General features: G+C 40.0%; 1 protein-coding gene across 14 annotated transcripts in view; it reads left to right on the top strand.

The window, feature by feature from the left end:
* The window catches only part of SPMIP4 (sperm microtubule inner protein 4), a 40,902-nt gene that overhangs the window by 2,425 nt on the left and 26,199 nt on the right, over positions 1-12,278 (top strand). For all 14 annotated transcript variants that reach the window (XM_086398419.1, XM_086398417.1, XM_086398420.1 and 11 more), the window contains exon 3: positions 9,859-10,035. In XM_086398419.1, the coding sequence (XP_086254545.1) occupies positions 9,859-10,035 (177 nt within the window). The remainder of the gene's footprint in view (positions 1-9,858; positions 10,036-12,278) is intronic.

Genomic DNA, 12,278 nt, shown 5'->3' with positions numbered 1-12,278 from the left:
AATGAGTCAACTCTTCGCATGAGGTGGCCAAAGTACTGGAGTTTTAGCTTTAGCATCATTCCTTCCAAAGAAATCCCAGGGCTGATCTCCTTCAGAATGGACTGGTTGGATCTCCTTGCAGTCCAGGGGACTCTCAAGAGTCTTCTCCAACACCACAGTTCAAAAGCATCAATTCTTTGGTGCTCAGCCTTCTTCACAGTCCAACTCTCACATCCATACATGACCACAGGAAAAACCATAGCCTTGACTAGACGGACCTTTGTTGGCCAAGTAATGTCTCTGCTTTTGAATATGCTATCTAGGTTGGTCATAACTTTACTTCCAAGGAGTAAGCGTCTTTTAATTTCGTGGCTGCAGTCACCATCTGCAGTGATTTTGGAGCCCAGAAAAATAAAGTCTGACACTGTTTCCACTGTCTCCCCATCTATTTCCCATGAAGTGATCGGACCGGATGCCATGATCTTCATTTTCTGAATGTTGAGCTTTAAGCCAACTTTTTAACTCTCCACTTTCACTTTCATCAAGAGGTTTTTTAGTTCCTCTTCACTTTCTGCCATAAGGGTGGTGTCATCTGCATATCCGAGGTTATTGATATTTCTCCCGGCAGTCTTGATTCCAGCTTGTGTTTCTTCATGTCCAGCTCTTTGCAACCCCATGGACTGTAGCTCGCCAGGCTCCTCTGTCCATGGAATTCTCCAGGCAAGAATACTGGAGTGATTGCCATTACCTTCTCCAGGGCATCTTCCTGACCTAGGGATTGAACCCAGGTCTCCTGCACTGCAGGCAGATTCTTTACCATCTGAGCCACCAGAGAAGCCCAAAGAGTAGCATAGTGGTTCCTTATAATTCTCTAACACCATCTGCTCAAAAATACTCCCAGAATCTGTTATTCAGACTTTATTTATGCTCTACCAAATTCTCTGTAATGCAGAGAATAAACATTATTATTTATTGCATAAATCTGCAATTTAAACATAATTGCAGATTATGTTTAAAATGTCATCTAACATATATGAGTGATTACTATGTGTTGGCACTGTACCAAATGTTTTACTAATGTGATTCTTTTAATCCCTACAACAGCCCTATGAGATAAGTATTATTATTATCCCCATTTTATGTATGAAGGAACAGGGTACAAACAAGTAGTTTTCTGAGATATTAGTGCCAGCTTTACTGTATTGTATCAATATTTATTTGAATCATTTTTAGGAAAGAAAAAAAAAACTCAAAATCATGGGTGAAAAATAACCTGTGTAATTGTTTTCTTGCTTTTGCTTGTTTGTTTTATAATTTCACATTGTCAAATCTCTCATTTAAGAAAGTAGTCAAAAGAGTTAGACATGACAGAAATGACTGAGCATGCACACACGTTATCTTTATGATAGCAACCCCTCAAGAGTTTGAAGATTCTTTTGACTGTCTGAGTTCTTTTTGCCAGATGAACACTCATTTTTAACAGACTTTACTCTTCTTTCTTCCTGTGTCGAGACTTTCACTGTCTTGATCAAACTTCCATGGATCTATTCCAATTTGTAAACATACTCTTTATATGAAAAAATAAAAAGAAAGCTTTTTCTCCCAATTAAAAACTAACACAGAAGAAAAAAGAAAAAAAGATATAAAGAAAAAAATTTTAACTGAAAAAAAAAAACCCTGATATTTCTCTATGAATAACTTGGAAATCATGAAAATCAAAAAATAAAATAAATTTTCCATTTTTCCAATGGAAGAAAAAATGAAATTAAAGCACAGGAAGAAAACCTTCTGTACTTCCTTTATCCAGAAACAGTAACCATTGTTAATATTTCAATATGTGTCCTCCATTTTTTAAATTTGAAGATTCCATTCAACATATTTTTTGTAAACTACTGTTTTTCACTTAATGCAAAGAAATATGTTCATATTTGTGGGAAAGTGTGTTCAGTTCACATCTACAGACTCATTCCTTGGTGTACCTGCTTTGTTATCTGATTCCCAAAAGTGGCTGTGAGCCCTAAATTCCTGCTCAGCTCCAAGGACCATAAGATCAGACAGGGCTTTCCTGGAGCCAGAGGAAATCCTTAGCAGATCGTGTGTGATATGGGGATAGGCAGTGGTCCCTGGATCAAAAGCAGAAGTGTGAGGTTTTATATTTGGCCAAAAGGGATCTGAGTAGGAATTTAACGCTGCCGTATCTGATGGAATTCACTGTGCTCGCAAAAGCACTCACAGAGGCATTTAACTGAAATGTTGATACCCTCTACCTAAATGGTCCTATGGTTTGGTTAGTAATTGGCTCCAAAACCCTTAAACAGACTTGAAATCTAAGAGAGAAGTCAGCGAAAATACTGCTTTTCATTGCTGTTTTCCAGTCACTTATTCGTGTCTGACTCTGAGACCCCCATGGAAGCACACCAGGCTTCCCTGTCCTTCACAATCTCCTGGAGCTTGCTCAGACTCATATCCATAGAGTCGGTGATGCCAACCAACCATCTCATCTGCTGTCGTCCCCTTCTCCTCCTGCCTTCAGTCTTTGCTAGCATCAGGGTTTTTTCCTATGAGTAGGCTCTTTGCATCTGGTAACCAAAGTATTGGAGCTTCAGCTTCAGCATCAGTCCTTCCAATGAATATTCAGGGTTAATTTCCTTTAGGATTAACTGGTTTGATCTTGCAGTCCACGGGACTCTAGAGTCTTCTCCAACACCACAGTTCAAAAGCATCAGTTATTCAATGTTCAGCCTTCTGATGGTCCAACGCTTACATCCATACATGACTACTGGAAAAACCACAGCTTTGACTAGATGGACCTTTGTTGGCAAAGTAATGTCTCTGCTTTTTAATATGCTGTCTAGGTTGGTCATAACTTTTCTTCCAAGGAGTAAGTGTCTTTTAACTTCATGGCTGCAGTCACCATCTGCAGTGATTTTGGAGCCCAAGAAAATAAAGTCTGTCACTGTTTCCATTGTTTCCCCATCTGTTTGCCATGAAGTGATGGGGCCAGATGCCATGACCTTAGTTTTCTGAACGTTGAATTTTAAGCCAGCTTTTTCATTTTCCTCTTTCACCATTATCAAGAGGCTCTTTAGTTCCTCTTCACTTTCTGCCACAAGGGTGGTGTCATCTGCATATCTGAGGTTATTGATATTTCTCCCAGCAATCTTGATTCCAGCTTGTGCTTCATCCAACCTGGCATTTCTCATGATGTACTCTGTATGTAACAAGGTGAAAATATACCAGCCTTGATGTACTCCTTTCTCAGTTTGGAACCAGTCCATTGTTCCATGTCTGATTCTAACTGCTTCTTGACCTGCATACTGGTTTCACAGGAGGCTGCTAAGGTGGTCTTCTTTTGCCATCTTTTTAAGAATTTTCCACAGTTTGTTGTGATCCACATGGTCAAAGGCTTTAGCATAGTCAATGAAGCAAAAGTACATGTTTTTCTAGAATTCTCTTGATTTTTCTATGATCCAGTGGATGCTGGCAATGTGATCTCTGGTTCTTCTGAGTTTTCTAAATCCAGCTTGAACATCTGGGAGTTCTCAGTTTATGTACTATTGAAGCTTAACTTGGAGAATTTTGAGCATTACCTTGCTAGCATGTGAAATACGTGCAGTAGTGTGGTAGTTTGAACATTCTTTCACAATGCCCTTCTTTGGGATTGGAATGAAAACTGACCTTTTCCAGTACTGTGGCCATGGCTGTTTTCCAAATTTGCTGGCATATTGAGTGCAGCACTTTCACAGCATCATCTTTTAGGATTTGAAATAGCTCAGCTGGAATTCCATCACCTCCACTAGCTTTGTTCGTAGTGATGCTTCCTAAGGCCTACTTGACTTCACACTCCAGGATGTCTGGCTTTAGGTGAGCAATCACACCATCTTGGTTATCTGGGTCATTAATATTTTTTTGTTTCTTTAACTGACCACAAAATTAAACACAGCGTATACTCAATTACCTATAAATATAATAAGGTATTATTTGAAGCAGTATCTAGGTACAACCATGTTCCTAGTGCCTAATAAATAAAATTTGCTTTTCACTTTATTCCATGCGAAGTTTTTCCTTTCCTAGTCCCCAAATGGGAAAACCAGGATGATCCTATATTCTCAGAACCTCCCCCTCCCATTTAACACCCTTTTAAATAGTAGCTGGGAAGCTTACAGAAATAGAAGTTCTCTTTTCTCTCAGTAGTATTCCTCAACTTTTCTAGAATGTATCATCAGGGCAACATTGGTAACTCTACCCTATCCACACAGAGGCTTACTTCTTCCAAACCAGGTTCAGGGTATATGGCTCCTAACTCAAACCTCAAGGTATCTCAAAAACAAAACAGAACAATGAAGAACATTACCTCCATAATGGTAAGGATGAATACAAGTCGTAATGTATTAGCTCTCAGCAGCTTAATTTTCTAAGTGTGGCTGTACTTAAGGGGGTGGCTTTTTAAATATTATAATGTGTTTTGAACTAACTTGGCAATTTAAACAAAGATGAAAAATTGTTTCCTCTCATCCACCTGTTTTTTTTTTCCTTTCCAGAATAGGCAGCACAGTGAAACTAAGTTGTTACCCACCACTAGTCTGGTAACTGGGCACATGAAAATAACATGACAAGTGTTCTGAAAATACAGATTCCCAAGCTCTGACTTTGGGCTTCCCCAGTGGCTCAGCGGTAGAGAATCCACCTGCAATGCAGGAGGTGCAGTAGACAAGGGTTTGATCCCTGAGTCAGGAAGATCCCCTGGAGAAGGAAATTACCTCCAGGGTTGCAACCCAGCAACCCACTCCGGTAGTCTTGTCCAGAGAATCTCATGGACAGAGGAGCCCAGCAAGCTACAGTCCAATGGGTCGCAAGGAGTCGGATGCCACTAAAGTGTCTTAGCCTGCACTCAAGCTCTATCTGGAGAGACTCTGACTCACTGGGTCTGGGTTGGATCTAGGGGATCTGCATTTTTAGTAGTTTTCGACTTGTTTTGAGAATCACTGGGCTAGCAGAAAGCACTGAAACACAACATGAAAACCAGGATTGTGCTCTGGCTTACCCAGTGACCAAGGGCAAGTTAATCTTTGTACATCAGTTACTTTCTTCACTGGTATGTTTTGGGACAATTATACTAGTCACTATTATGTATAATCACTTGATCTCCTTAAAAAATATTAATAAGTAAGTGGCATTCTTTTGTATTTTTTCCATTGAAAATTTAACAGTGGCAGGTACAGATTCTCAAAATCACAGATGCCTATCTCCTTTTTCCATTCAGCTGACGTCTCCTTCCTAGTCCATTAGGAAGATAAATATCAATTAAGGAAGTGTCTTGAGAATTGCTTAAGATTTAATTACAAGTTCCATTTTATTTCTGTGCTCATGCCATTGCTTTCTGATTCCTGAGGTTTGGGGGTTTGTTTGTTGTTTGTTTTTAACTGTTAGCTTCCTGTCAAAAAATAAGCATATGTTTGTTCTAGCCTTTCCTTTAATCATGCCTCTAATCGTTATTGGCTAAATTCAGTCCCCCAAATCAAAATCCTATAAAGTGACTCCAAAGAAAGATACTGGTTTATCTACAGGGAACACATCTTTCTCTTAAACAAGTAAACATTAATTTTATGTGGCTACAGATTTCAACACTAATAATTTATTGTTATTTGCTTAGGAGACATGTATTATTTAAGCTATAAAATTATTTAATACTGAAATTTTAATATTTCATTTAATTAGTTCCTTCTATAAATTCTGTTAATATTAAAGCTAAGGGGTAAGGATATGAGACCCTACAGTGAAAGAGAAATATGTCTTCTTTATGCTTTGCCTTTTATTTTAAATGGTTTCCTGCAACTTACTGGTTTTAGATGAATGACAACTCAAATGATTGATTAACATATTCTACTGGCTCATCTTCCTAGGCTAGTGTAATATATGAGGGTCAGATGCTGAGAAATTGACTCATCTAATTTAAATGTAACTTTTAAAAACTTAGATATTAAAGCTTAGGTTGCCATTAATCAAATGTATTTAAATATTTTTCACTTGTCATGCCCACACACTGTGTCTATTGATTATAGTCATAGATCATAGCTCAGAGGTCTGAGAACGGAATACCTGCATCCCTTCTCCAGTACCCCAAATCAGCGGACACCAGATTCTCCTTGACTAGCTGGTGCAGGGGGTGGCAGACTTCTTCCTTAAAGGACCAGATAGTAAATACTTAAGGCTCTATAGTCTCTGTCAAGGGCTTCTCTAGTGGCTCATATGGTAAGGAATCTGCCTACAATGCAGGAGACCCTGGCTTGCCTAGAGAATTCCACGGACAGAGGAGCCTGGCAGGCTACAGTCCGTGGGGTTGCAAAGAGTCAGACACGACTGAGCAACTAACACTTTCACCTTTTTCACTTTCAGTCTCTGTCAAACTACTCAGCTCTACTGTTGTAGCAGAAAAACAGCCATAGACAATAGCCAGTATACAAATGAACGGTCATGGCTGTATTCCAATAAAATTTTACTTACAAAAACAGCAGTAGGTTGGATTTGGCCTGTGGGTCATAGTTTGCCAACCCCTTTGTAGTGACTTTGAGACGATACATTCCATGTATGACAGTCCCAAGTGTTAGTTCTTCTTTCAGCAGATTTGTGCAGGAGGTTGACACTAAACCAGTGCATGGGTGCAGAGAAGAAAGCGGCTCCACTGTCCACATCTGTATCTCTGATTCCCTTTCCGTGTTTCTGACTGGGTCCACATTGCTCAGAAGGTATCATCCAAAGGGCCCGTGAGATCATGCAGGGTGTTACCCTTGTCTTCCTCACTTGCTTCCCTTCTCAAGCAGCTCTTCTCTGCTGTGCCTCAAATTTCAATATTCTGTGTCAGCTCCTCTGATGTAGCCCAAAATTCAGCTGTCTTTTCATCCTTAAGATTCAGCTAAGTTCCACTCAAATCTTTATTCTATACATTCTGGTAACCCAAAGCCTTCCTCAAAATGTACCGAAATTCCCAGGATGGGATGGGGATGGCCGTAACTGACTTTGGGTACTGGCTCCACATATTCTGCTTCTGTTCAACAACATTTTGACCCAGATGTGAAACAGTCATTTTTTAGTTTCCTCCAAAGACCTCATCCAAACAGAGCGTTTGTGAGCCTGGTAAATTTCACTGATCAGGTAAGGGTCTGAAGGAAGAATCCCATCATACCATATAATATATAACTAAGAGTCCCTTATAAGCCATAGCTTCTGTATTTAAAAGTTCTTTATCCCGGCTACCATCAGAGTTCCCCCAATGGCTTTTCACTCACTGTGATCCCTTAGCATCCTGCTAGTCTCTTTTCTTCCTCTCCTTCTAATTCCCTTTCCCCTCATCTTCCTCTCTCAAGAGTGAAACACCAGATCCCTTCCATTGCTGAGCAGCTTAATAAATCTTGGGTTGCTTGAGTCCTTATCAACAACTGTACTTGCAGAGTCTCTGTCTCTTCTCCAAGTGGCCTAACAAAATACTTGATCAAACAAGCCAATCTTCCCCAAGAAGGATTCTGGAGCCAACACTGTCAGGAATTTTCAGTTCCTTAACCTTTCAACTTTCTTCCATGATATTGCCCCTGCTTAGAGTCCTCCCTCTCTTGCACCCAGAAAAGTCCTACTCATCCTTTAGAACTCATCCTAGACAGTGATTCACCCAAGAATCCTTCCTCCAGAAGGGGATCCTGTTGGTCTTGCATATGTACAAATAGGGGGTATGCTATCTATCTCTGACCACTTAAATTCAAGTTCAAGTCATGGGCAAGTGCAAATTTGGGGAGAAAATGAGAGCTGGTTTTTCCTGACTCACCTTTAACATGAGAGGGCAGTCTTTTAGGGTCCCAGTTTACGGTAGGGATGGCTTCCTTTAGATTCCTCACCTGGCTGATTTCTGTACTTCTCCCCCTGCAATGTCCTTAAAGCAAAAATGAAATCTGCCAGAATTAGCACTGCCTTAAGGGCAAAAGTGGCTTCTGTGCTTGTTTGGCACCCCACTCCAGTACTCTTGCCTGGAAAATCGCATGGACTGAGGAGCCTGGTGGGCTGCAGTCCATGGGGCCACTAAGAGTCGGACACGACTGAGCGACTTCACTTTCACTTTTCACTTTCCTGCATTGGAGAAGGAAATGGCAACCCACTCCAGTGTTCTTGCCTGGAGAATCCCAGGGACGGGGGAGCCTGGTGGGCTGCCGCCTATGGGGTTGCACAGAGTCGGACATGACTGAAGTGACTTAGCAGCAGCAGCAGCAGCAGTGCTTGTTTACCTTTCTGGATTCCTATTTCCCCTCTTATGGAACCCTGGTGTCTCTTTCTGTCTTGTTAACAATGAGTTGCTTTTAAGAAGATGCTTTTCTTTTCAACGTTTTATGTTGTTTGCTCAAGGAAAATCGAAGCAGTCAAATAAAAATAGAATTCAACTTCTCCAAGAAAATTTGACCCAAAGTTCAGTGGGTCCCCTTTCTAAAATTATCATGTCATTGTCTGCTCTCAAGGAAAACCACCTTGCAGTAACTATTTATTGAGCATATATTTGCAAGGCACAGTGCCATATACTGGGGATTCCATGGTGAGTGTGCCAGAGTCTTTTGTCTGCAATGACCTGTCCTCTTTGTTGTGCTGGGGAAACTGTGATGAATCATTGTTCTTTGTTCTCTAGAACGTTGTGCTGTTCATTTCTTGGTGACAGATTACTGCTTTATTATACGAGGATGTAACTTAAGAACAGCCAGGTGGAAGAGGTGCATAGGGCAAGGTATGTGGATTGGGGCACTGAAACTTCAATGAAGTCTGAGGGCCCCACCGCCACCTCCACATGGTCACCAACCCCAAAGCTCTTTTTCCAGCATTTTAATGTATTTTTAGTGGGATGGTTAGTCTAAATAATTGACTGCCATTAGTGGAAACTGGAAGACATGAAATCCTTCCTAATTAGGACGCAGGTCTTTAGCCAGATTAATAGCTTTGTGAGGACTTCTCCCTAGCCTACAGTTTTCATATTGTGTCATAAGTAGCAGTCCAGGAAACAAATCAGTCTCTTTGGCCTTTTTCATTCACTCAGGCATGCAATTCATTTCACAGACATCCACTGAGTACTTCCTGTGAAGCATTTTTACAACAGTGAATATGTGTCCTTGCCCTTCACTCCCTTGTTGAGAAAGAGCAGAGAAAGTCATCTGAACCAGTTTTTAAGATGAGACTAGCCCTACCAGCCAATTTAGGAAATTCCAGTGTCTTCAACCTACTGAATGGTATAGTTGTAAAAGGTGGAACAATTGGAGAATTATTTTCTATGGAAGGTAGTTTGTTGAATAGGGCAGTACTTCTAAAGTTTAGCATGCAAAGGAATCATCTGGAGGGCTTGTTTAAAACAGATTACATCTTAAAGGGGTGGGATGGGGAGAGGAGAGGGAGGCTCAGGAGGCAGGGGATATATATATAGATAACATTGTGACTGATTCACACCATTGTATGGCAAAAATCAATGCAGCATGGTAAAGCAATTTTCCTCCAATTAAAAAATAAAGAAAAACAGATTATAGGGCTCAACACCTCACTGCACCCCCTAATTCTGATTCCTGGATCTGGGATGGAGCCTGAGAATTTGTATTTCCAACAAGGTCCTTCTCTAGCTCACTTCCGCATTGTAGAAGTGCTAACAAGCTCTCTGGAATCTCTCTTACCAAGAGCATTAGTCCCATTCATGACTGCACCTCCTGACCTAGTCACTTCCTGAAGATCCCACCTTTTTATATCATCACATTGGACATTAGGATTTAAATACATAAATTTGGGGGCAGGAAGGATACAAACATTCAGACCATAGCATTCCACTCTGAACCCATTAATATTTCAAAAATCTCTCTTTGTATGCAGGTATCAGAAATTCAGACAGTCGCTCCAACGATGTAGGCTTCCATGGGGTGCTGAAAGGGAATATGGAGGGATGATACCCATTTCGCTCCCTGAGGAACACAGGCCGAAATGTGAACCTCCTAGAGTCATGGGCAAAGGACATCAGCATTATGGATTTGGTGGAGAAATCTGGCCAAGGTAAATGAACTTTCAGTCTCTCACATAGAGGTCATTGTTACTCAATTTTCTGTATTTCTATTGTGAGTCCTTTGTTAGCTTAAATCTACTTCTGAACTTTTATTATTTATGAAAAGAAACAGATGGGAACACTAATTGTATAATTTCTAATTGTGAAGTCAGTAAAAAATATGTTATAAATATCTTTGCTCTCCTTAGAGATGTTTATGTGATCAAAAATTTTGATTAATCTAATTCCCTTGCTAATCATATTTTATCTAAAACTAAGCAACATTCCTGAGAGAGATTAATTTTTTGGCTTGAGCAAATAGATGGCCTAATTTCTACAAATGTTGACTTTTGAATTCTATTTTTTTAAAACCATCTATAAGTCATTAGAATCTAATGGGCATTGTTTTCAAGTATTAAAATATTTCAATCATAGTTTATGTCTTAAAGTTACCCTCTCAGCAAATGTATTCAAAGGCCAGTTAAAACTAAAGATAAAGCACACACACACAAAATCTGAGCAGTAAATTAAATGTCACATTAACTATTAAGTATGAAATTTACTCAAAACAAAATCCACTGAAGCTTCTCCACACAAAGCCCGCTTACTCCTGTTTTATCTAACAATCCTGGCTACCTAGTTTACTGACAATCTAGCTAACTAGTTTTTTATTCTAAAGCAGTTAAAATAAATAAATAGGCCACAGCTAAAGAGGAAAACAATACCAGTAGGGACATGTGGTAGCCTTATGAAAGCCTCAGTAAAGTAATAAAAAGCAGACAAATCAAAAGTCCAATTGGAAAGATGCAAATATTGACACATTGAAGATAGGACCTCAAGTTCATTAATTCATTCAACAGATTTGTTTTAGCCCCCACTCTCGTGGAACTTACTTTCTAATATAATATAGATTTTAAATATCTTTGTAAAGTGGAAATTGTTATCCTGGTTTTACAATAGAGACCCAAGAGGTTTAGTACTGTTCCTTCTGACACAAGAGGGTCAGACAATATGAAGTTTCAGAATGGGGATTTGAATCCGGATTTATTTAACTCCATAGTCCACGTTCTTTTCATCTGTTCATTCATTCACTCATTCCAGCTATTCATTTATTCAGTCATTTGAATATAGCAAGCATTGTTGAGATTAAGGTATAGCTCTTCATGGAGTTTATAGTTCTGGTCCCCAGAATTTGTATATTAAAAAAAAATGTACAATATCCTAAACGACTTAGAAGTATTTTCAGAATAATAGTGTGTAAAAAGAAAGCAAAAGACTAGCTTCTTATAAGAAAGAAGTCTTAGTGTCTTACGGAATGTAGCCCTAGGATACTTGGGAAAGGAAATATTTGTTCCAATTAGAATGTCAATCACTCCTGACTCAGAAATGCAGGTTAATATATTCGGTTCTTGTTGTCACACCCTTTTGTGTTAAACGTTACCATTTTTATCATTTAAATGTTATTATTATCATATTTATCTCTTAAAAATATTTCAAGTTCCCTTGCCCTCAGCCCGTAGGAATTTATTACCTGGTGTGTGTGTGTGTGTGTTAAGTCGCTCAACCGTGTCTGACTCTTTGTGATCCCGTGGACTGTAGCCCACCAGGCTCCTCTATCCATGGAATTCTCCAGGCCAGAATACTGGAGTGAGTTGCCATTCCCTTTCCAGGGGATCTTCCTGACCCAGGGATGGAACCCAGGTCTCCTGTATTACAGACAGATTCTTTCACTGTCTGAGCCACGAGGGAAGCCTTTACCTGGTGGGGCAAACCCAAATTTTGTCCCTGAAAGATTGCTAAGCATCCCTTGGGACTTCCCTGGTGGCTCAGTGGTAAAGAATCTGCCTGCCAGTGCAGGAGACACGAGTTTGATCCTTGATCAGGGAACATCTCATATGACAAGGAGGCACTAAGACCCTGATGCTGGGAGGGATTGGGGGCAGGAGGAGAAGGGGACAACAGAGGATAAGATGGCTGGATGGCATCACTGACTTGATGGACATGAGTTTGAGTAAATTCCGGGAGTTGGTGATGGACAAGGAAGCCTGGCGTGCTGCGATTCATGGGGTCACAAAGAGTCGGACACGACTGAGCGACAGACTGAACTGAACTGAACTGAAGCATGTGTGAGTTAAAGGGTGTTTGATAATCTCTCTACATTCAAATCTCTCAACCTTGCCATGAACCTAAAACTGCAATCTAAAGATTGTAAATATGGATATATCTGATTCTTTAAATTTCTCATAGTGTTCCA

The sequence above is a fragment of the Bos grunniens genome, chromosome 4 (assembly GCF_055505025.1).
Source record: "Bos grunniens cultivar Pamir isolate PY7600 chromosome 4, Bosgru_T2T1.0, whole genome shotgun sequence".
Lineage (NCBI taxonomy): Eukaryota > Metazoa > Chordata > Mammalia > Artiodactyla > Bovidae > Bos > Bos grunniens.
The sequence above is the reverse complement of the archived record's forward strand: the minus strand, read 5'-3'. Positions and strand labels throughout refer to the sequence as shown.